The sequence below is a fragment of the Narcine bancroftii genome, chromosome 11 (assembly GCF_036971445.1).
Source record: "Narcine bancroftii isolate sNarBan1 chromosome 11, sNarBan1.hap1, whole genome shotgun sequence".
Taxonomy (NCBI): domain Eukaryota; kingdom Metazoa; phylum Chordata; class Chondrichthyes; order Torpediniformes; family Narcinidae; genus Narcine; species Narcine bancroftii.
Window position 1 is genome coordinate 105,807,975 of NC_091479.1, and position 25,976 is coordinate 105,833,950.

Below are 25,976 nucleotides of genomic sequence, written 5' to 3' on the forward strand. Positions count from 1 at the left end.
CCCACCACTCTTTGTGTGAAGAAGTTCCCCCCCCCCCCCAAACTTTTCCCCTTTCACCCTTAATGTATGTCCTCTGGTTTGTATCTCACCTACCCTCAGAGAAAAAAGCTGACCTACATTTTCTCCGTCTCTCCTCCTCATAATTTTAAATACCTCTATCAAATCTCCCTCATTCTTCTACACTCCAAGGATTAAAGACCTAACCTGTTTAACCTTTCCCTGTAACTCAGTTCCTGAACTCCAGGTAACATCCTAGTATATCTTCTCTGCACTCGTTCTATCTTACTGATATCTTTCCTGTAGTTTTTCTCTCCCTTGTCACTCTCTCTGCCTCCTCTCCCTCCCACTCCTCCTTCACCTCCTCCCCCTCCAACTCCTCATTTCCATTCCCCAATTCCACTCAGTGTCCCATTTCCCTGTCCCACTCGCAGCTCCACCTCCCATCTCCATTTTCCTCCACTTTTGGTTTGGAGAGAGGGGTTGTCACCCACCCTCAGGTTGAGTAGTTCCACCCCCACCCCCCCCACCACCTGGATCGGCCTGGACTCCAGCTCTGGTGACTGGCACAGGTAGAGTCTGTGCACAGTTCCATCCCTTCACACAGGTGATTTGGTTCCTGGCTAATGGTGTGCCCTCTAACCTGGCAGGCATCCCGAGCAGTGATCCACAGCGCTGACATCACCTTCCAGATGCTGGAAGACTGGCGGAGTGTGGACCTCAGTAGTATCAGCAAGCAGACCCTTTACACCATGGAGAGCTCACAGGAGGAGCACCAGAAACTCATCGTCAAATGTAAGCAGTGAATCGTCCCTCCCACATCAATGGCTGTCTCAAACATTCCTTTTGAACGAGAGCAGTTGCCCAGTTTTGGGCAGAAATCAGGCCATGCCGTTAGGACTGTGCAATCCAAGTCAAAGCTTAAAGGCTAGACCGTGTCTGCAACAAGGCATGATTTGTCTTAGCGGCTGTGACTGAGCACGAAACACAGACAGAAAACTCTGCCTGTCCCACTCCCTGACAATGATATCCCTCTTGTGCCAACAGTGTATCAGGAATTTGACCAACTCTTAGAGGAGCAGTCACCTATCGAATCCTACATCGAATGGCTGGATTCTATGGTGGACAGATGTGTTGTCAAGGTCGGTGAAAAGATGTTCTCTCTTCTCAAAGCCTGGATGTTGCAAGGCAACCTAAATCTGTCATGGCTGAACTGATGGGAATGGTGCTGATGTTGAGTTGGAAGCAGACTTGATGGGCTAAATGATCTAATTTTGCTCCTACGTTGTATGATTGTATGGAGCTGCCCAGGCCCAGACACTGCACCCTCCTCCAAGGGCAGTTAATGAGAACCATTCCCAGAGAGAGGTGGAAATGGGCAGGGAAGGGCTTGCAATGAGAGGCAGACAGAACGGGTGGGTGTTAAGGAGGGAGGGGAAAGAGGCTCATGAGGGACATTATAATAGGCATTTTCCTCCATCAACAATTCAAACAGCCACTTGTGAAAGAAAATCTTGCTGATGAGCTTTCTCAGCACCCCCTTCTTACACTAGTGAAGGAGTGGTTCTTTCACACACTAGTGAAGGAGTGGTTCTCTCACACACTGTAGTGAAGGAATGGTTCTCTCACACACTGTAGTGAAGGAGTGGTTCTCTCTGACACTATAGTGAATGAGTGGTTCTCTCAGACACTGAAGTGGTCCTCCCTCAGTACAGCCCGTTCCTTGAACACTGTAGAACTGATACTCAGAGGCAGATAATGATTTACTTGCTGTCAGTATTGTTTTACAAAAGGTCACTTTGCGATTGGAAATTATTATGTGAGATTGCACAAAATAATTTCAATAAATTGAATGTACAGTGCAGGAACAGGCCCTTCAGCCCTTCACCATGTTGCAACCATGATGGCCATTCAACCCCAACTGCCTGCACGTGGTCCATTTTCTACATGTTCACGTGGTTCTCAACCATTTTTCCCCACACATAACTCCTTAACTAAACCCTTACTAACAACAGTGGCACCTATGGCACAGGATGCCACTGGTGCCCTGTGGTTAGTAAGTGATTACTTATGGTGAGTAGAAAGAAAAAGGGTTGAGAGCTACTGGTCTCAGTCTCCTTCAACATCTCTGCAGCACCAGGTTGGATCATCTCCCTAGACACCCCATTCTGGGCACTTCCCACTCTCCTTGTGAAAAGCATGCCTCCTATAACTCTTTTAATTCCCCCACCTCCCTCAACTACCCTGGGGAAAAGACATCTCCTCCCATAACACTACTGCTTATTACATCCGGAGTTTGGTTTTGTAGATGGCAGCGACACAGCCGGGCAGTTTGAAGAAAGTGGCACGGCAATTCCTGCTGATGTGGTCCTGCTTTGGTACAAGGGTCATCCGGGACATGACGTTGCACAGCGCACCAAGTTTTGGTAAGTCGTTGTTCCCTGGCATCTGTGTCCGGGAGCTCGTTGTTCCAATGTTCCCGGCACGTGTGTCTGGGATGTCGTTGTTCCTGTGTCCCTGGCGCCTGTGTCTGGGATGTCGTTGTTCCTGTGTCCCCGGCGCCTGTGTCTGGGATGTCGTGGTTCCTGTGTTCCTGGAGCCTGTGTCTGGGATGTCGTTGTTCCTATGTTCCTAGTGCCTGTGCTTGGGATATCGTTGTTCCTCTGTTCCCGGTGCCTGTGTCTGGGATGTCATTGTTCCTGTGTCCTCAGCGCCTGTGTCTGGGATGTTGTTGTTCCTGTGTTCCCTGGCACCTGTGTCTGGGATGTTGTTGTTCCTGTGTTCCCCGGTGCTTGTGTCTGGGATGTTGTTGTTCCTGTGTTCCCTGGTGCCTGTGTCTGGGATGTTGTTGCTCCTGTGTTCCCAGTGCCTGTGTCTGGGATGTAATTGTTCCTGTGTCCTCAGCGCCTGTGTCTGGGATGTTGTTGTTCCTGTGTTCCCTGGCACCTGTGTCTGGGATGTTGTTGTTCCTGTGTTCCCCGGTGCCTGAGTCTGGGATGTTGTTGTTCCTGTGTTCCCTGGTACCTGTGTCTGGGATGTTGTTGTTCCTGTGTTCCCTGGTGCCTGTGTCTGGGATGTAATTGTTCCTGTTTTCCCCGGTGCCTGTGTCTGGAATGTTGTTGTTTCTGTGTTCCCTGGCTCTTGTGCCTGCGATATCATTGCTCCTGTGTTCCCGGCACCTTTGTCTGGGATGTTGTTGTTCCAGTGTTCCCGGCACCTGTATCTGGGATGTCGTTGTTCCTGTCTCCCCGGCGCCTGTGTCTGGGATGTCATTGCTCCAGTGTTCCCGGCACCTGTTGGGATGTTGGTGTTCCTGTGTCCCCGGTGCCTGTGTCTGGGATGTTGTTGTTCCTGTGTTCCTGGTGCCTGTGATTGGGATGTCGTTGTTCCTGTGTTCCCGGTGCCTGCATCTGGGATGTCGTTGTTCCTGTCTTCCTGGGCTCTGTGTCTGGGATGTCATTGCTCCTGTGTTCCCGGTGCCTGTGTCTGCGATGTCATTGTTCCTGTGTTCCCGGCACCCGTGCCTGGGATGTCGTTGATCTTATGTCCTCAGTGCCTGCGTCTGGGATGTCGTTGTTCCTGTGTTCCCATTGCCTGTGTCTGGGATGTCATTGTTCCTGTGTTCCCGGCACCTGTGCCTGGGATGTCGTTGTTCTTGTGTCCTCAGTGCCTGTGTCTGGGATGTTATTGTTCCTGTGTTCCCTGGCACCCGTGTCTGGGATGTTGTTGTTCCTGTGTTCCCCGTTGCCTGAGTCTGGGATGTTGTTGTTCCTGTGTTCCCTGGTGCCTGTGTCTGGGATGTGGTTGTTCCTGTGTTCCCTGGTGCCTGTGTCTGGGATGTAATTGTTCCTGTGTTCCCCGGCGCCTGTGTCTGGGATGTTGTTGTTCCTGTGTTCCCTGGCTCTTGTGCCTGTGATGTCATTGCTCCTGTGTTCCCGGCGACTTTGTCTGGGATGTTGTTGTTCCAGTGTTCCTGGCACCTGTTGGGATGTTGGTGTTCCTGTGTCCCCGGTGCCTGTGTCTGGGATGTCGTTGTTCCTGTGTTCCCGGTGCCTGTGTCTGGGATGTCATTGTTCCTGTGTTCCCGGCACCTGTGCCTGGGATGTCGTTGATCTTGTGTCCTCAGTGCCTGTGTCTGGGATGTTGTTGTTCCTGTGTTCCCTGGCACCCGTGTCTGGGATGTTGTTGTTCCTGTGTTCCCCATTGCCTGAGACTGAGATGTTGTTGTTCCTGTGTTCCCTGGTGCCTGTGTCTGGGATGTGGTTGTTCCTGTGTTCCCTGGTGCCTGTGTCTGGGATGTTGTTATTCCTGTGTTCCCTGGCTCTTGTGCCTGCGATGTCATTGCTCCTGTGTTCCTGGCGCCTTTGTCTGGGATGTTGTTGTTCCAGTGTTCCTGGCACCTGTTGGGATGTTGGTGTTCCTGTGTCCCCGGTGCCTGTGTCTGGGATGTTGTTGTTCCTGTGTTCCCTGGCTCTTGTGCCTGCGATGTCATTGCTCCTGTGTTCCCGGCGACTTGTCTGGGATGTTGTTGTTCCAGTGTTCCTGGCACCTGTTGGGATGTTGGTGTTCCTGTGTCCCCGGTGCCTGTGTCTGGGATGTCGTTGTTCCTGTGTTCCCGGTGCCTGTGTCTGGGATGTCATTGTTCCTGTGTTCCCGGCACCTGTGCCTGGGATGTCGTTGATCTTGTGTCCTCAGTGCCTGTGTCTGGGATGTTGTTGTTCCTGTGTTCCCCGTTGCCTGAGGCTGAGATGTTGTTGTTCCTGTGTTCCCTGGTGCCTGTGTCTGGGATTTGGTTGTTCCTGTGTTCCCTGGTGCCTGTGTCTGGGATGTTGTTGTTCCTGTGTTCCCTGGTGCCTGTGTCTGGGATGTAATTGTTCCTGTTTTCCCCGGTGCCTGTGTCTGGAATGTTGTTATTCCTGTGTTCCCTGGCTCTTGTGCCTGCGATGTCATTGCTCCTGTGTTCCTGGCGCCTTTGTCTGGGATGTTGTTGTTCCAGTGTTCCTGGCACCTGTTGGGATGTTGGTGTTCCTGTGTCCCCGGTGCCTGTGTCTGGGATGTTGTTGTTCCTGTGTTCCCTGGCTCTTGTGCCTGCGATGTCATTGCTCCTGTGTTCCCGGCGACTTTGTCTGGGATGTTGTTGTTCCAGTGTTCCTGGCACCTGTTGGGATGTTGGTGTTCCTGTGTCCCCGGTGCCTGTGTCTGGGATGTTGTTGTTCCTGTGTTCCCTGGCTCTTGTGCCTGCGATGTCATTGCTCCTGTGTTCCCGGCGACTTTGTCTGGGATGTTGTTGTTCCAGTGTTCCTGGCACCTGTTGGGATGTTGGTGTTCCTGTGTCCCCGGTGCCTGTGTCTGGGATGTCGTTGTTCCTGTGTTCCCGGTGCCTGTGTCTGGGATGTCATTGTTCCTGTGTTCCCGGCACCTGTGCCTGGGATGTCGTTGATCTTGTGTCCTCAGTGCCTGTGTCTGGGATGTTGTTGTTCCTGTGTTCCCTGGCACCCGTGTCTGGGATGTTGTTGTTCCTGTGTTCCCCGTTGCCTGAGGCTGAGATGTTGTTGTTCCTGTGTTCCCTGGTGCCTGTTGGGATGTTGGTGTTCCTGTGTCCCCGGTGCCTATGTCTGGGATGTAATTGTTCCTGTGTTCCCCGGCGCTTGTGTCTGGGATGTTGTTATTCCTGTGTTCCCTGGCTCTTGTGCCTGCGATGTCATTGCTCCTGTGTTCCTGGCGCCTTTGTCTGGGATGTTGTTGTTCCAGTATTCCTGGCACCTGTTGGGATGTTGGTGTTCCTGTGTCCCCGGTGCCTGTGTCTGGGATGTCGTTGTTCCTGTGTCCCCTGCGCCTGTGTCTGGGATGTCATTGTTCCTGTGTTCCTGGTGCTTGTGATTGGGATGTCGTTGTTCCTGTGTTCCCGTTGCCCGAATCTGGGATGTCGTTGTTCCTGTGTTCCCGGTGCCTTTGTCTGGGATGTCATTGTTCCTGTGTTCCCGGCACCTGTGCCTGGGATGTCGTTGTTCCAGTGTTCCTGGCACCTGTTGGGATGTTGGTGTTCCTGTGTCCCCGGTGTCTGTGTCTGGGATGTCGTTGTTCCTGTGTCCCCAGCACCTGTGTCTGGGTAGTCGTTGTTCCTGTGTTTCTGGTGCTTTTGATTGGGATGTTGTTGTTCCTGTGTTCCCGGTGCCTGCATCTGGGATGTCGTTGTTCCTGTGTTCCCGGTGCCTGCATCTGGGATGTCGTTGTTCCTGTGTTCCCGGTGCCTATGTCTGGGATGTCATTGTTCCTGTGTTCCCGGCACCTGTGCCTTGGATGTCATTGTTCCTGTGTTCCCTGGCACCTGTGTCTGGGATGTCATTGTTCCTGTGTTCCCGGTGCCTGTGTCTGGGATGTCATTGTTCCTGTGTTCCCTGGCACCTGTGTCTAGGATGTCATTGTTCCTGTGTTCCCTGGCGCCTGTGTCTGGGATGTAATTGTTCCTGTGTCCCTGGTGCCTGTGTCTGGGATGTTGTTGTTCCTGTGTTCCCTGGTGCCTGTGTCTGGGATGTCATTGTTCCTGTGTTCCCTGGTGCCTGTGTCTGGGATGTCATTGTTCCTGTGTTCTCTGGTGCCTGTGTCTAGGATGTCGTTGTTCCTGTTTTCCCTGGCGCCTGTGTCTAGGATGTCATTGCTCCTGTGTTCCCGGTGCCTTGTCTAGGATATTGTTGCTCCTGTGTTCCCGGCGCCTTTGTCTGGGATGTCATTGTTCCTGTGTTCCCTGGCACCTGTGTCTAGGATGTCGTTGTTCCTGTGTTCCCTGGCGCCTGTGTCTGGGATGTCATTGTTCCTGTGTTCCCTGGTGCCTGTGTCTGGGATGTCATTGTTCCTGTGTTCCCTGGTGCCTGTCTCTGGGATGTCATTGTTCCTGTGTTCCCTGGTGCCTGTGTCTGGGATGTCATTGTTCCTGTGTTCCCTGGTGCCTGTGTCTTGGATGTCATTGTTCCTGTGTTCCCTGGTGTCTGTGTCTAGGATGTCATTGCTCCTGTGTTCCCGGTGCCTTGTCTAGGATGTTGTTGCTCCTGTGTTCCCGGCGCCTTTGTCTGGGATGTTGTTGTTCCTGTGTTCCCGGCGCCTGTGCCCAGGAGTCACATCTCTGACACATTCACTCTGAGGAAACTGCGTTGAAAAGTGAACTCACTTATTTGCCCATTTCCATTGCAGTTAATGCCTCCTGGTGCAATCTCACATAATAATTTCCAGGCAATTTAAGTTCATACAAACAAATCAATCTCCTGTTTCTCTACAAGAGTTGGTTAAATACTGTCAAAGTGTTAACAGAAATTACATTTTATAACTTATGGTAGTAGAGATGAGGCTGGACTGATGGCAGACTGTGGGAATGTGAATGGGACAGAGGGAGACCATATTATTTTAAATGTTCATCTCGTATTTGCTTAGGAAATGAGATGCCATTCAGTCCCTACTGTCTCCAAGGGCAAACCCCCATCAATGCCATTTCTACATGTCCCAGACGCCCAACACTTTCTCATCCACTCTCCTGGCACACCAGGGATGTGGGGAATCCCACGCTGTCACAGGCAAGCGTGCAAACGCAATGCAGACAGTGTTGGAGGTCGGGATCGGGTCTTGGGAGACAGTGGCACTGCCTGCTGTGCCACTCATCGTCCAATCTCAGCACTGATTAGATCACTGCGAGTGAACTCCATCAGGAATTCTTTTGAAAATAGTGGGAACGTAGAGTTCGCTCCTAGGGAGTGATGGAGGTGGGAGAGGTTTAAGGGACAGCAGGAAAAGGATATGAGGAGCTGGTGGGCACAGAGAAATGTGCGATAGTGATGGGGAGATGGGGATAGATGTGAGGGGAAGTGAGAGGGTGATAGATGGGAAGGGTGATGAGTGGGGGAGAGGAATGAGGGAAGTGGGGAGGCAAGGGGAGGAGTCAGGTAGGGAAGAGGGGGAATGGGAAGGGAAGGATGGGGAGGGATAGGAAAAGAGTAAAGTGTGAGAGGGTGATGGTCATTAAGGAGGGGGGAGGGAGAATGTGGACTGGCGGGGGTGATGCGTACCATTGGCATGTCCTCCTCCTGCTTGACCTTTCACGTATTTGAGAGACTGTTGCATGATTTTTAAGAAAAGCTGAAACAATATTTTCCTTTTGAGCCTTTGATCTTGTGAGTTTGTGTGTGCCACTTCAGAACCCAAGGAGAGACAGGATTCTCCATTTAACAATGCCTGTTACTTTCTGCCACTGCTCTTGTGTTCGAGTCGACAGCACCTGAGGTCAGGTCTAACTCACTGAAACTCCTGCCTCTGGCATTCTAACCCTTGCAACCCAGGGCACAGGATATACCTGGGGTTTCACTTCTCCATGCTTTGGCACCCAATGCTGTTCCTTAAAGGTTCAGCATCAATGCGGCAGGATGCAGAAGGGACAGCCCAGACAACTTTGCATTGAGATCCTCATCCCTGCTGTCATTGCTAACGGTTTCTCTGTCCTCTCTCACCTCCAGTGCTGAGGATGTACAGGAATGCCATCTCCATCTCCTCACCTATCTGCCCAGCAGGACTTGGAAAATCATTACCATCCTTTCACCAGTGCAGGACTCTCGCCTTCAATCCCATAGTGGAGAATTGGAGGAATTCATAGAGCAGCTCTGGGATTGCACGCCATTGGGAAGAAACCATTCAGCCCACCGTTTATCTGCCAGAGCCTTCCACATTGTCCCACTTTTCCGCACTGCAAACATTTCCCTCTGCGTCCATACTTCTTCATCACTACTCAGGACCAGGAGTATCCTTTTCCCTCTGTCTCTTTCTTCACTCCCCCTCGCTGCTCTTCCTGCCTCTGGAACCAGGGAGTCTGTATAATGCCATGTCTAACCTCTGCCGTGAGATCAGGTATAGAGGAGGCCCTCCCATGGGGCAACACTCCCTCAGTGCTGCCCTTTTTTTATAACATTCAAATGTTATTCAACTACAATATTACAAACACAAAACACACACAGAGCTACAACTAAAACCAAAAACCACCATAAACATGTGGCAACAAAACCATGAGAAGCAGTAATCACAACCACCTCTCTATTAAACAGGGCCAGGAGGGACATCTCCTCAGTGGACCGAAAGTAAAACAATGTCTTCCCAAGAAGTTTGTCCATCATGACAATACCCTCCTTCCCATTCGAGAGTCTGAGACCGAGCTTGTAAACTGCCTTCCAGACCAATGGACAGGGGTATATTACATTGTACGGCATTGTCCAAAGTCATCAATCTGAAGGGTGACGCCTTTGCAGGAGCCCCATCTCCAGGAGCTACAACTGCTGCATAGGTCTGAGGGGCCGCCTTTATAGAGCTTCAGCTCACCATGATGAAAGTCCTACACAGTCAGTAATTATTGCAACTTCTGATTCGAAACACTATCCTTCCACCAGCAGAGCACTTTAATGAATCAGTTTTCCAAAAGAGCCCTGCAGGGAAGGGAGTATGTGGGAGTTTCCACAGGAATGTCTGTGCAATGAGAACTGTAGCACTGTTCTTGAACACAGGAAAAGATGTCCACCTCCAGGTTAGTGCGATACTCCTCCAGCCTCACAAGTTCCAGGAGCAATCGATAATCTTCATTCCCCAGTCATCCTGAGCGAAGGTTCTTGGTTGGGAGTGGGCTCTCCGTTGGTAATAACCCAACTCCCACTGAAGTCCAGAAACGGATTTGGCAATCAGCCAGCCACTGCTGCTTCCACAGCATTCAAGCCCAGTCAAAGACCTGGCAATGCAAAATCTTCTTTTCCTCCTCCAAAAGCAACCACTGCTGAGATGAGAATGCATGTCCATGCTTTTCAGTGACCTCTGCACAAATCAATTTTTAAAACCATAAATTCTTGGTCAACAATATGCAGTACCACCACCCCCTATAATGTGAACCCCCCACAGTACTGTCCCACTGTCAGTGACCCCCCCCCCCAGTACTGCTCCATTGACAGTGTGGGGCTCCCTCGGTATTACACCAGGTTATCATCCTGCCTTACTGGATGCCCCTCATTGTTATAGAGGGGGCTTGTGACTCCCTTCCTCTTGATTCCAGCTGAGAGAGCATCAGTTATTTTTTTTCCTGGGAAGACAGTGGATTGGATTTAAACAATCCTCATTTTCTATTTCTGAATCATTCTGAAACTCAGTTGAAGTTATGGAATTGCCAGTTCTTGTCACAATGCTCTCATAACCCTGCCATTCTGCCACAGGCAGACCAGCAGCTGAGGGTGTACTGTCCACGGTGCTGAAATTCCCCAACCAGGAATTTCTCTGGTGAATCTCAAGGTTCAAGATTCCTTTATTGTCATGTAATAAAGACAGTGTAATATTACACAGAATTTTCTTTTGTCTGTCATAAGACAGACAGATTCACCATCAACAGAAACTGTCTAAAGTGCCTCTGACAGTCAGAGAAAGAGAACCAAAAGAGATTCCCCCCAGAGTAACCGAGTGTCTGTGGATTCACCTCCTGCCCCTGCAAACTCACAGCATCCAGTCCCAACCATCAGCAATCTGAGCTCCAGATTCAAACTTCCGACACAATCAGGAACCCTTCTGTACCCTCTCACATCCTGGTTCTAATACTTGGTACCCTTCGGCCAGTCTCCAGCAGCCCATAGCCTGGTGTGAATCCCAGTTGCCAGCAGCCCTCAGTGAGTGCGGCTTCCTTGCCTCAAGTCACCAGCAGCCCGCTGCCTGTGTGTTCTTCAGCTGCAGAACCCCTTACTGGTCTGCTGCAGTGGTCACCATCCTGTGGGTTGTCTCCTCTGCTTCTCCTTCTTAAATGGGGATGTTCACCCCATTTCCTGATGCCCTGTGCCAGTACTCTGCTTCCCAGAGTCTGCAATCCCTCATGGATGCTGCTAATCATCTTGGGCCAGACCCTGCGGTGGTAGAATTTTAAAATAAAACCACTGTTGGCTCCTTTAACAGGCTGTATAAAGCCTGTGCAGAGCTGACGTCAGTCAGACCTGGTGGTTGAATCTTGCAGGGGAGCATTGTATCTCCACTGCCCACTCTCCACAGGTCCACACCAGTGAAAGTGCCACCATTTCCCAATCTGCAGCCTCTCAGAGCCAGGTGCCCAGAACTGGCCACGGTGGAGATGACTGACAGGACTTCCACTTGCATCTCCCCACACCATATTCGATGAAATGGAAAACACCTCACCATTACTCTGGCTGCATCGCACTATCAGGGCCTATTGCACGGATCCTTGTATCAGACACAAGATTATAGGACAGAAGATTTGAGAACAGGAAGAGGCCATTTGGCCCTTTATCCTGCTCCCTCATCCAATAGGATCATTGTTGTTCAAACTTCCTTATCCCTTTCCCCCTTATTGTCAGGACACTCATCTGAATGCTACTGGTACCACATAACCCAATGCTACCTGTCATGTTCGGGAGGTCAACGACTAAACCATTTCCCCCACCAGGCTTTCCTGGTACAGAGGGTGGCTAGACACTCTGCGATATGAAAAACAAGACCTGTCAAAGGGCAGACAAACCCTCTCTTAGGGTCAACAGCCATCTAGCAAACACATGCCATGAAGCATTGAAAGGACATCCTTTGCTTCGAAGCTTGGTCTGGCCATTCACTGCAACAGAACCTCCCCCAGCCATCTTGGACCTCACCATGCTGCTAGATCCGGGAGGGGATGTTGAGAGGGTGGGTCTGGCCTCTACTCACCTAAATCCATTCATGCACATGCTGTTCCTTTCTGAGGAGTGGGGTATCCTCATATCAAACCCCACAATCTGACTGAAGGAACTATCATCATCCTTTGGGATAGATAGGCAGAAGAAGAAGACTGGGTGATAAAAGTTTGGTAAAGCTTGCATTAAATAATTAAGTTAAATGCCATGCTGAGGCAGCTGAGGTGGGTGAAGTGGCTCAGAGGCACAGGGCATTTTGGTCTTCATCAGTCGAGGCAGTGACTACAAGAGCGGGAAGATTATAGTCCAGCTTTATGAACCCAATTTCAGACTTTAGCTGCAGGGCCTGCAATTCTGGTCACTGCACTGTGGGAAGGATGTGATAGAGCTGGAGAAGGTGCAGAGGAGATTCACCAGGCATGGAGCAGTTCTGTTATGTGGATGGACTGAAGAGGTTGGGGCTGATCTTCCTGGAAAGGAGGAGGTTGAACAAGGACAGGGTTGAGATATATAAGGTGAAGAGGGTTTAGATCAGGTAGTCAAGGAAATGTTTCTCCATAATCAAAGGTAGATTACACTAGAGGTTTGGGGTAAGGAGGAAGAGATTCAGAGGGGAACTGGCAGTGATCTTGTTCACCCAGAGAGTGGTGCACACGTTGAGTCCCCCGCGCCCCCCCCCCTTCCAGAGAGAGTGGTGGAAGCAACATCAGTGACACTGTTTAAGAAATGTCTAGACAAGCACTTGAATGACCCAGGGATGCGGCCAAGTGCTGCAAGATGGGATCAATGTGTACACACTATCAGCATGAACATGATGGGCTGATTGGTGTGTTTCCATGCAGTGTGACTCTATACCACAGACTCTGAATTTCAATGTTCTTCTATTTCAACAGGTTCCTTCCACCTAATTCACTTGACTTTTGATGACTACGTACTCTATCTGCTGGAATCTCTTCACTGCCAGGAGAGAGCCAATGAGCTCATGAGGGCCATGAAGGGAGAAGGCTGTACAGGTAAAAGGGAAACTTCATCCAGTTCCAGGAACTCACTCCCTGACTCTCTCCACAGTACCTCCTGCTTCATTCAGATTATCTTTGTGAATGCAGTGTAGACACAGTTGTAATCTGTGCCTATGACACAAAACCAGGAAGTGTGGAGCAGTACGACTCAGAAAATCCAGTCCGATCTTAGACCCTGGAAAAGGGTGCTGATTCGCATGCTGATTCCTCCATTTCCCTCACTCACCAGGACCCTAGTTCCTACACTCCCCCCTCATTTACCAGGGCCACAGTTCCTATGCTCCCCCCTCCTTTACCAGGGACCCAGTTCCTACAGTCCCACTCATTCACCAGGGCCCCAGTTCCTACGGACCCACTCACTCACCAGGGCCCCAGTTCCTACGCTCCCCCTCACTTACCAGGGCCCAAGTTCCTATGCTCCCCCTCACTCACCAGGGCCCTAGTTCCTATGCACCCCCTCACTCACCAGGGCCTTAGTTCCTACACTCCCCATCACTCACCAGGACCACAGTTCCTTCACTACCCCTCACTCACCAGGGCCCTAGTTCCTACACTCCCCCTCATTCACCAGGGCCTTGGTTCCAACACTCATCAGGGCCGCAGTTCCTACGGTCCCCCTCACTCATCAGAGCCCAATTCAAACTCTCCCCCTCACTCACGGAGGCTCTGCATCCCATGCTCCAACAGACTGGAAAACTGTTTCCATACTCACTCTAACACATTGAGGCCCAAGTTCCCTTACTCCCACCTCATTCACTAGGGCCCTGTCCCCCGTGCTCCCTCTGACTTACCGGGGTTCCGGTTCCCACACTCCCCTTCACTCACTGGGGCCCTGGTTCCCATGTTCTCTCTAACATTCTGAGGCCCTGGTTCCTGCTCTCTGAAACTTTCTGGCTCACTGGAACATGTACTAAAAGTGTGTTGGAGTATTGAATGTCTAATGGTCCAGGAAATCTGCAAGTTCAGCCCCACTAAATCTTAAGTGTGCAGAATTAAAGGAGTTGTTTAAAGTGGCAGTCATTGGGTAATTTAGATGGGGGGGGGGGGTGATGGGTGAAAGGGACAAGTCTGTTGGAATGTGACATTTAAAGCTGAGACTTGTTTTGGAAGACAAATGGCAGACACTGGTACAGTGTATTACAGCATGGAACTGGAGAGGTACCTGCACATTTAGAAGGTGGTTGGAGAAGTTGAGAAGGCCCTTGAGAAAGTATCCAGGATCTTTGGCTTCCAGAGCAGAGCACAAAAAGTCATACCAAACTATTTTTAAAGCATTAAGTAAATTTCAGTTGCAAAATTCTTTCCAATTCCAGCCGCACACTTTAGGAAGGATGTCAAGTCTTTCAGAGGGTGCAAAGGACATTTCGACAAGCAGTCCTAGATGAAAGACATGACAAGGAGAGATGGGAGGAGGTGGTTTTCACATTTAGAACAGAGCTGGTGAAATTGAGATTGAATAGAGGTGTGACTAGAAACCTCAAACTATTGAATACATTGAGGCAGATTTGTTCAGGGGACCATGATGTGTTGTTACTATAATATGTGGGAGTTAATGGAGATCAGATGAATCCTGTAACCACATCTGGAATAAGCTGCTTTTTCTTCTATGGGTGTTTTAGCTCAGATTTATAGAATGGGTTTTAAATTGATAAAGAGAGAGGGAAAGGTTTTAGTTTTAAAGGGTACAGGCCAGGCCACAGAACATTAGAGGAGTTGGGGATTGAGGGGCAGTGAGGACCAGAAGAAGGGAGTTCACTAGTGTCCGTGCTTCACAGAGTGAACGGAAAAATACAAATCTGATGTCTTTGAATCTGAAAGCGCAAACCATTTGTAAATAAATTGATGAACAGATGGGCAAATCGAGACATAGTTATTCCCTGAATGTGAAATGAATGCAGAAAACACTCAAGGGTCAGGCAGCATCCGTGGAGGAAGAAAGAGTTAATGTTTCAATTCTGCTAAAAAGTCATCAACCTGAAATGTCATTGCTGATCCTCTTTCCATGGATGGTGCCTGACCTGCTGATTCTCAATCATTTTCTGCTTTTATAGAGTGAATTAGGAATCACAGAATAAGAGATTCCCTGGGGAAAGCTGTGGTAAAGTTGTGGTTCCACGTGATAGAACATTGCATGCAACTGAAGAGAGATGCTGATCTGTCAGAAACATGAAACTTTTTTGGAGTTAACCAAGGAAGTGTGCAGATGTTGAAGGTGTGCTTTGGCCAAGCTAGTTTGGGGAAATAAAGAGTCTGGTGGACTCTTATAATGATTACAATTTAAAAGAAACTATTCTAAAATACTCTACAAATGTACATTCCATTGAGAAAAGATTGTGGGGTGATTTGACAGAGATATTTAAAATTCTGAGGGAGACAAATAGAGTCAATGTGGACAGGCTTTTTCTTTCATGGAAAGTGGGGAAGATTCAAACAAGTGGATATGGATTGAGATTGAAGGGGGAAACATGAGGGGGATTTTTTCACTCAGAGGATGGTCGGAGTGTGGAATGAACTTCTGGCCAAAGTAGTAGATGTGGGATCTATTTTAATATTTAAGGAAAAATTGGATAGGTCTATTGATGAGTGAGGAATTGGAGGTTATGTGGTGGGTGTGGGTCATTGGGACGAGGTGGGGAAGGTGTTCGTCATGGACAAGAAGTCTCTTTCTGTGATGCAATTGTTATATGGTTACAAATAAAACTCAATGAGAAAAAGATGCACCTCCAGCTGAATAAGGAAGTTGAGGAGAGTTTTACATTAAAGGAAATGGTAGTAATGTTGCTCGGAAGATCCATAAAGTCGTAGAGAGATGTGTCATGGAAACGGTGCAGATGCTCTCCAAGATTGCCTTGACCTTCGATGACCCATGTACACACAAATCTTACCCCACCCGCTTTATTCTCCAGATATTCCCATCCTCCTCAGAGTCTACCCCTCACTTGCATTCATCTTTAGGATGTGGAAGGAAACCTGTGCAGTCACAGGGAGAACTGGCAAACTCCACACAGACAGCACTGAAGGTTGGGGCCCTGGAGGTATGAGGCAGCCCACTACCCATTTTGCCAAGGTTATGAAACCTGCCCATTGGGAGGGGCTGAGGAAGCAGGAACAAATGAACAAAGATGGATGAATGGGGAGAAAATAGATTGAGTTAAAAATAGCAGGATCTTTAAAAAATTTTCATTTTTATTTAATACAGAAAAATGAGCAAAGGATCCCATTGGGACAATTACAGGGAAGTGGCTGAAGCTTTAAACAGCTGCTTTGTACCTGTTTTCACTTGTACAAGACACAAGAAATACTGGAGAGGTAGAAACAAATGACTGTTTATAATATTTTTATCTCCTCACAGTTCTATTTTCCACTTTACACAGCACAATAGCACATCACAGCACCAAAACAGGTCCTACATCACATCAATTTCATGCCAACAACCTGTACCATATCCCCCACATACCTCTCCTATCCATGTACCCAACCAATTTTATTTTAAATGTTAAAATTGAGCCCACATTCACCCCTTCAGCTGGCAGCTCGTTCCACACTATCACCACTCTCTGTGAGGTTCCCCTTAATGTACCCTTTAAACATTTCACCTTTCACCCTGAACCCATGACCTCTCATTCTTGTCTCTCCCAACCTCAGAGGAAAAATCCTGCTTGCATTTACTCTGTCCATACCTCTGCTATTGTGTACTCCTCGATCAAATTTTCCCTCATTCTCCAACACTTGAGGGAATAAAGTCTTAACTTGTTTAACCTTCCCCTGGAGCTCAGTTCCTCAAGTCCTTGCATCATCCTTGTAAATTCTCTCTGCACTCTTACTTGTTTCCTCTGGTTACGTCTCCAAAATTGCACACAATACTCCAAATTTGGCATCAGCAATGTTTTCTACAATTATGGCATAACATCCCAAACATAACCTGTATTCAATAGTTTGATTTATGAAGGCTAATGTATCAAAAGTTCTCTTTACAACTCTATTCACCTGTGAATCAGAATTTATTGTCATGAACAAGTCATGCCATATGAAAAGGGAATTGTATATCTGTATTCCCAGATCCCTCTGTTCACCTTTTCATCCTTCCCACTCTATCACGTATGAAACAACTGAAGCCCAGAACATTGAGCTGCCGGTCCTGCCCCTCCTGCAACCATTTCACTAATGTCCACAATGTCATTAATCCTTGCGTCCATTCACTCTCTAAGCTCATCTGCCTTTCCTACAATACTCCTTGCATTGAAATAGACACAACTCAGAACATTATTCCCACCACACTCAGCCTTTCTATTTCTGTCTTTGTTTGCAGGCTTAACATCATCTTCCACAACTACACCACTATCTGCTCTAGTTCCCATCCCCCTGCAACTCCAGTTTAACATCAACAGCAAATGTTGCTACAATACACATAGTCTCTTCATCGACATCATTAATGCAGATTGTAACTTGCTGAGGTCCTTGGCACTGATTTCAGTAGTTACACTTGCCAACTGAGAAAGACTTCTCTCACCCCAAACCTTGTTTCATTTCCATTGATCAATCCCCAGTCTGTGCAAATATGTTCCTTTTCTTCATTTTGACTTGACAATGAATGCCTTTTGCAAATCCAAATACATTATATTGATTACATTACATCAAAGAATTGAAATTCATTTGTCAAACACCATTTCCATGATCACCCTGCTCTATTTTCCAAATGCCTACTATTCCTTTCTTAAAGGTAGGTTCAGAACCATAGAACCATTGTTAGGACTTAAGTTCCTGTGTCCCTCCTGTCTTATTAGGAATGTCACATTTGCATTTTTCTGATCCATTGGGACCTCTCCAGAACATTAGAAGATCAGAGCCATGGACCATGATCTCTTTAGCCCCTTCTTTCACCTCTCAGTGAGGGTTTACCAGTTCAGCCATTTGATTACTGAGTAGTGAGGACCATTCCATATTCCTTCTTTTGCCTCTGGATTTTTCCATTATTCCAAAATATATCCTTGGCAAATTCAGACAGAAAATATTTGTTCAAAGTCTTTGCCATTTGCTCATTCTCTGAGGGATTAATATTTATTGTAACAATTCTCTCCCGTTAGATGCCTGCAGAAACACTCGCTGTCTATTTTAACCCTTGCTTGCTTGTTTTCAGAAACTGTTTGCAGAGGGAAGCAGTGGGACTGGGCAGAAAAAATGGTTTGGCACAGACTAGAAGGGACAAAGGGTTCTGTTTCTGTGCTGTAATGTTCTATGGTACTAGATGAAAGGCTGGAGCCCAAGGAATGAAGGATTGAGACAAGGAAGGAGAGACCTTCTGGATCAGCAGGTTGTGATCTGCAGATTATGGAGAGGGTGGGGTGGTGGTCTGGAGTTTCTTGTGGTCTTGGGAGGAGCAGATCCCATCCCACACAGTGATGCTCTCTGACAGGATGCTCTTGATGGTGCACCTGCAGAAGTTGTTAAGGATTTCAAGGGACAAGGTGAGTTTCCTCAGGCTTCTGAGGCAGCAAGGGCATAGGTGCATTTTCTTGGCCACTACACCAAGGTGCAGGATCAGCTTTTGTTCAGAACTCACCTCTCCAAGCTAATCTCAGAAAAGCTGAGGTGGTTTACCATTTTAGAGGTTGTAATAATACCTGCTGTGGTTTGTTTATTTAGATGTTGTGATGTAGTTTAGTACTCTGTCCAGTTACCTGGTAATGAATTCCATTCACATCTGTAAAAGCACAATTCAGCAGTTCAAACAGTTTACTTTGTATAGCAAAGATAAAGACACATAAGCAAAATTTCAGGCTTGAGCCCTTCATCAAAGTTTGAACAAAACGTAGGCAGGCGTCTAAACTCGTGTTTTACTTCCACATTTAGCCATACCTTGATGAAGGGCTCCAGCCGGAAACATCTTTATCTTTGCTACATAAAGGACACTGTGTGACCCGCTGAGCCCCCCCAACATCATGCTTTTACTTGAACCACGGTGTCTGCAGACTTTCATGTTTTACTTCCACTCACATTCTGTGCAATCATTGACCAAATCTTTCTGCCAACATGCAGTGGAACGACGGGAGGAGGTGGTGCAGTCTGATCACAGCCCTCTGGCGCAATCCCCCGACCCCTACTCTCCGGATAAATCCATCACTGCCGAAATCCAGCCCACCTCGCCTGTCCACAACCAGTCTCCTCAATACACTGGCGTTACAACAGCAGGTGAGAAACACCGGTCCGAGGTGAAGGGTAGATGAATGGGGTGGGGTGAAGAGTGGGTGAAGGAGCATGGGTGAGAATTGGAGCTTAAGCATTCGCCAATGACATCCTGGGTTGTCTCAGCTCTGCAATTTCCATAGCCCCACACCCTCTGTGTGCACTCTCCCACAACCCCCCTCCAGCTCCCTCACCAGGCAGACAGACCACATGTTCAGACATGTGGCCCTCTACCCCAATCTCTGCTCAGCTTTGTCTCTAGATATTCATCCTCCGAACCTACAGAGTGAGGGGCGATCGTTCTGGTGGTCTGGCTGAAATTTACCACCCACATCTGCTTGTGGGAGCATGCAGGTTCCAGTGATTCCAGCTATCCACATGACTCCAGTTCAGAGGTGTCTGCAATGGCCAGCAGTTGGAAATTGAAGTTTGTCCATCTGTGAAGAAGACAAGGGGCCTGCAGCCTTTGGTTCATACAGGGGAGGAGGGGGGGTGGGGGGGGGATCACTGAAAATCTCTGCTTTGGGCTCACCCAGATATTTGGGACTTGAAATTTTATTGAAAAATCTTCTGTTAAAATGCTACACTTTGCATCTTTCCCAACATGAGTAATTAACTTTGTGAAAATTCTAAATAGCATTAGCAAACCTCTTTAATAAAGCTTCTTTTGAGCAGGGTTTGCAATTCTGTTAATTATAGTGAATTAACACATGAACTAAAAGTTGGAACAGGAGTAGCAGACGTGGCCGTTCAATGTGCTGCTCTGGTTTGAGCGAGTAAATCACTTGTGTTTTCGGGTCTGTGTTTTGCCAGGATCTGTTCAGTCCTACACGTGGTCCCTGACGTACACAGTGACGACTGGATCTGCCCCACCAGATAGTCCCCAGCAGCTGTCCTGTATGAGGAGTAACACCGTGCCCCCAGTGTCCACAACACACCGAATGCCAGGCTACACTCACACAGAACAGCACGGGTAGGTCACGCACCACCTGCCAAATTATCTGGTAATAGTGCATTGGAATTTAAAAGGTTAAACTGCGATGCAGATCTTGTATGATTGGTGACGAGTTTATCATCGTACACATTGTATAATGTTCAGATGCACCATGATTCTTAATTGCTGCAAACGAACAAGAACTTTGTTTATATAAAAAAACTACAACAGTGTACTTTATTGAATTAAGATAATAAATACAAAAATAATTAGATAATATTCACAATTGAAAAATAAAGTGACTTAGCAATAGTGTAGTCAGTCCTGTAGTGGTGTGGGGAGCAGTCTCTGATCAATAGAACAATGGGAGGTTCAAGAGCCTGATAGCTGTTGAAAAGAAACTGTTCTTGAACCTGCTGGTCTTCAGGCTTCTGTGCCTTCTACAGTGAGAAGAGGTTTTGGCCAGGGTGGTGGAGGTCCTTTATGATGTTGGCTGCCTACGTGAGGCAATGTCTCACACAGATGTCTGTAGTGGACAGGAGATCAGAGCCTGTGATGGACCTGGCTATGTTTACTACCTTCTGCAGTACTTGTATTGCCAAACCAAGCTGTGTTCCAACCAGTCAGTGTACTTCCCATAGTACATCTGTAATCGTTTGATAGAATAATCTTGTCAGGAATTAGAGACATTTGTGTACCTTCTTTGCAGTTGTATGAGTGTGCTGGCTCCAGGAGAGGTCTTTTGAAAGAAGGACTCCAGAAACTTGAGGTTCTAACCCTCTCCACCATCATTACAGACAAGGTGTGCACTCCCTCAGTCTCTCCTTCCTAAATCAATAATAAACTTCTTGATTTTGTGATGTTGAGAGCAATATCAGTCTGGAACCACCCACCCAGATTCTTGATTTCCATCCTGTGCTCTGTAATATCATTGAATATAAGAGCATCAGGCTTATGAATGTTTCTGTGCACTTTGTCCAATGACAAATTGGCTCTGTCTCTGGTATACCTGTGTACCTGCTCCCCCTACTGACACACCTGCACACCTGCGCCATCCACGGCACACCTGCTCTGCTGGCACAATTGTTCACCTGCTCCTCCACTGGCACACCTATCCATGTACACGTCTCACACACCTGTGCACACTCCTCACACAAATGCACACCTGTGCCATCCACTGGCACACCTGCTCCTTTGCTGGCACATTTGTTCACCTGGTCCTCCACTAGCACACCTGCTCCACCCACTGGCACATCTGCTCTATCCATTGGCACACCTGCATACCTTCCCCATTCACTGGTACATTTGTGCCTCTGCTCCACCCACTGGTGTACCTTTTCCTCCACTGGCACTCCTGAAACCTGCTCCACCCACTGGCATACCTGCTCTTCTTCTGGCACACCTGTGAATGTACACTCCTCACACACCTGTGCACCTGGCCCTCCACTGGCACATATACACACCTGGCCCTCCACTGGCACACCTGTGAATGTACACTCCTCACACACCTGTGCACCTGGCCCTCCACTGGCACATATACACACCTGGCCCTCCACTGGCACACCTGTGCATGTGCATTCCTCACACACCTGTGTGCTTGCTTCTCCACTGAAATGTCTGTACCCCTATTCTTGTCCTAATATTCCTGTGCAATTTCACAGAAAAAATATACAGTACAAATGGAAATATGTAAAAAGTCAAAAAGATACATTACACTTAAATCATATAATTTCATCAAGGTACCCCACATTTTAATAAACAGATTGTATTGTATTGATATTTTATTATTAAAAAGGGAAAATCTAAACCCACAACCAAGAAAGAAGCTGTTTCGCCAAAAGAAAAGGGAGAGGATTCTTATCAGTGTGATAAATTACCTCATTAGTCAATAGTTCTACCTTCACAACAAATCAAAGATTATAAAAGTAATTTGAAAAGGGGCCCCACAGCATTTGAGAATTTACATTCAAATCGGAAATTGAGCATCTAATCTTCTCTAAATTTAAACATGACATGATGTCATGTAGTCATTGAGCACAATTAGCCAGGGTAACATCCCTCCATATGAGCAACACTGCCCATCAAGTCATGAGAGAAATTAAAGCTAATACATGTAGGTCAGAGCTGTTAAAGTTATGTTTCTCTCTCCAACAATATCAAATAAAGCAGTTAATGGATTAGGTTTAAAATTAACTTTAAAAAATTTGAAATACTTTGATCCAATATTTCTCAAGTCTCTGACATGTCCAGAACATTGTTGGATTTATCACAATTTATTGTTGGATTTATCACAATGAGGAGATACATCCATATGACTTTGGACATGTAAGCCCTGTGGACTACTTTAAATTGTAGGAGAGGGTTGCAGCCACATAAAGAAGAGGGATTAACCAATTTGAAAATTACATTCCAAGTTTCTTCAGGAATTAAAAGCTGTATGTCCCATTCCCAGGCTTTTTAAATTTTATCTGCGGGAAGCCTCTCTTATTCCCAACAACATGTCATAAATGTTAGATATTGATGCATTATAGAAAGGTTGTAAATTAAAAATTACATCAATTAAATTCTTATCAGTCCTCTTAGGAAATGTATGTAATTGAGATCATTAAAAAATCTCTAATCTATAGATAACAAAAAAATGAATATTTGTTAGACTATATTTAACTGAAAGTTGTTCAAAGGAAGAGAGATTTCCCTCGACAAATAAATCTTTAAAACATTTAATGCCAAGTCTATACCATTCTTTAAAAATTACATTAATCATGGAAGGTTTAAAGAAATTATTAGAAAAAAATAGGACTAGAAAGAGAAAATCTCATGAAACCAAAATGTTTTCTAAATTGTATCCAGATCCTCAAAGTATGTTTAACCACTGGATTATTAGTTAATTTATTTAAAGATATAGGAAGTGAGGATCCAAGAAGACAGATGAGAGAAAATTTTGTTTCGGAATTAGATTCCAAAAAGACCCTTATTGGACAATCTTCATGGTTAATATTGTCTATCCAAAATGTAAGATTTTTTATATTGACTGCCCAATAATAAAACCTAAAGATTGGCAAGGCTAAACCTCCCATTCTTAGTTTTTCTAAGTGGATTTTATTTAGGTGAGGATGTTTATTCTTCCATATATAAGAAGAAAACACTTAGGAATAAAAACAGGCAAAGCCTGAAAAAGGTATAAAAAAGTTAGGTAATATATTCATTTTAATAGAGTTGATTTGACCAACCAATTTTATAATACCCCTTTCACGTGTTTGATTAAGGTGGGAAAATTTTCTCTGAATACATTTTTATGGTTTTTAGTCATTGTTACACTTAAATAGGTAAATTAATTTCTTACAATTTTAAAAGGAAGGTTAGTATTTATCTATGCAACAAGTGTGCATTTGCACCTCCACTGAAAAGTCTGTGCCCCTATTCTTGTTCTGATATGCCTGAGCAACTACTCCCCTATCTATTTCCCTATTGTCACATCTGTACAGTTGCTCCCTCTGGATGTGCACCTGTTATCCTGATCTCTCTGCTGATGCACTCATGCACCAGGTTGCTCCAATGGAAACCTGGTGCATAAGAAGATATGATGGCAAGATGCAAGGGCATGAGCAGTTCCTGCAGCTCTCTTAGCCTGGCCTCACTAATCCACTTTTGGCCTCACTCCTCTTCCCCGTTCTCTTCCTGGATCCTTTTGAAATCCTGTCATTCAAATGTCTGTTGACAAGACTTTGATTTCCACCTCCACCGATCTTCTGAGCAGACTGCTTTCTGAAGAGAAGTACGAAAACTTATTCCGAAACCATGTCCCTTACTTCTAGCTATCCCAACGGGGAAAGCATTCCCTTTGGAATCTACCTGTTTGTATAAGATCACTTCTCATCTTCTGAACCCCAATAACTATTGGCCTCTGTTCATTCCTTCTCAAAAGCAGGAACCAGCCCACTGAATCTTCTCAGAACTGCCTCTAATGCAAGCACGCCCTCCATTAACGTGGAGAACAAAATTACCCACTCTGCTCCATGAGGTCTTATCAGCACCCTGTGAAAAATTCAAACTTCCCCAGAAGATCCCTGTGGTATTCCACTGGTTACTGATTGCCAGTCCAAAAACAACCCATTTAACCAACTTCATTTTTCAGATTGTAATGTTCCTCAAATATATATTGTTTAATTTGCAATAATCTTTTATGCGTTACCTTATCAAATACCTCTGGAAATATAAATCCATCAATTAGCTTCTCTTTAATCAAATTGTTTATTACATTCAAAAAGAACTCCAGGAAATGTATCAAACACAATTTCTCTTCCATAAAATCACTTTAACTGATTATTTCATAATTTTTACATGATTTACATAATTTTTACATAATTCCCCGGGAATAAATTTCAGCAGTTTTCCAATGACAGATCCTGGATGAACTGGCCAACGGTTTCCAGCTATCTTCATCTTTCCCTTAAATAACGGTGTAATATTTGCAATTGTTCCCTCTGCCAGCACACCTGTGCATGAACTCCCCCCTGCCAGTGCACCTGTGCATGGACCCCCCCCTGCCAGCACGCCTGTGCATGGACTCCCCCCTGCCAGTGCACCTATGCAAGGACCCCCCCCCCCTGCCAGTGGACCTGAGCATAGACTCCCCTCTGCTAGTGCAGCTATGCATGGACTCCCCTCTGCTAGTGCAGCTATGCATGGATTCCCCTCTGCTGGTGCACCTGTGCATGGACTCCCCTCTGCCAGCACACCTGTGCATGGACGACCCCTGTTGGCACACCTGTGCATGGACTCCCCCCCCCCCACCCACTAAGGGATCACTTAGGGTGGTATCTAAATGGGGAGAAAGGTTGAGAACCACTGCCCTAGACTGATCCCAGTTCCTGTTCCTGGATTCCCACTGACAGAATCATCCTTCCTCTAACTAACCTATCCATCATATTAGCATTTTACACATTTCAGGGAGGTTTCCTCACATTCTGCTGAACTCTTGCCCATTTGTCCAAATCTCCTTCCACACATCTGTCCTGACTGAGGAATCACCCAGGTGATGCTTCTCTCCTCTACCTCCTTGGCAGCAGCACAGTTAAGGATACCAATTACCAATCCTCCATTGGAGCTGGGTAAGATTGCAGAGCCCCCCCCCCCCGTCCTGCGTCCTGCACTCCAATCCTTCTGGTTGAGGCAGTTGATCACGTGACCTTCCTACCCACCTGCTGCTCGTAATGTTCCCTTTTAGCAAATGGTATTTTAAAAACACCAATCCTCTTTTCACTTTCTACTTTTACACTTTTCTGATTTGCCTCTCTCTCTGCCCTCCATCTCCCACTGATTGAGGAGACCTGCAGTTCACTCTTACCAAAGAGATGGCCCAAACATTCTGAATCTCTAACCTTGAGACCTTGTGATCACCCTCTGAAGTGGAGAACCACCATGAGCTGGAATGATCTCCCTCTTGCAACGTCCTGTCTCCGCACCATGGATGTGTCCCTGTGTCCCCATATTTCAACTTGGCCCTCGATTCCATGCCATTCTGCTCCTGATCCAGCCTCATGTCTCCTGCCCCCTCCCCCTCAGTCCAGGCAACTTGTTTCACTCTATAATCATATATATATATATATATATATAAATCATATAACAATTACAACACAGAAACAGGCCAGGTTGGCCCTTCTAGTCCATGCCAAACACCTTTTCCTACCTAGTCCCATTGATCTGCATCTAGCCCATAAACCTCCACACCTCTCTCATCCATAAACCTGTCCAACTTTTCCTTAAATATTAAAATTGAATCCACATTAACCACTTTGGCTGAAGCTCCTTCCACATTCCCACCACCCTCTGAGTGAAGAAATTCCCCCTCATGTTTCCCCTTAACTTTTCCCCCTTCAATCTCAATCCATGCCCTCTTGTTTGAATCTTCCCCACTCTCAATGGAAAACACCTGTCCACATTGACTCTATCTGTCCCCCTTAGAATTTTAAATACCTCTATCAAATCACCCCTCAATCTTCTACGCTCCAGGGAATAAAGTCCCAGCCTGTTCAACCTTTCCCTGGAGCTCAACCCCTGAAATCTTCTCTTCACTCCTTTTTGTTGGATGTCCTTCTTGTAATTCGGCGACCAAAATTTTAGACAATATTCCAAATTTGGCCTCACCAATGCCTTATACAATTTCAA

At 46.8% G+C, this 25,976-nt stretch overlaps 1 protein-coding gene across 3 annotated transcripts in view; it reads left to right on the plus strand.

Moving 5' to 3' along the window:
• Positions 1–25,976, plus strand: part of rfx4 (regulatory factor X, 4) — a 63,984-nt gene that overhangs the window by 17,070 nt on the left and 20,938 nt on the right. For 2 of the 3 annotated variants that reach the window (XM_069904492.1, XM_069904493.1), the window contains 6 exons: positions 648–792; positions 1,045–1,139; positions 2,306–2,423; positions 12,566–12,685; positions 18,728–18,880; positions 19,688–19,847. In XM_069904492.1, coding sequence (XP_069760593.1) covers positions 648–792; positions 1,045–1,139; positions 2,306–2,423; positions 12,566–12,685; positions 18,728–18,880; positions 19,688–19,847 — 791 coding nt within the window. The remainder of the gene's footprint in view (positions 1–647; positions 793–1,044; positions 1,140–2,305; positions 2,424–12,565; positions 12,686–18,727; positions 18,881–19,687; positions 19,848–25,976) is intronic. The other variant, XM_069904494.1, reaches the window with a different exon arrangement.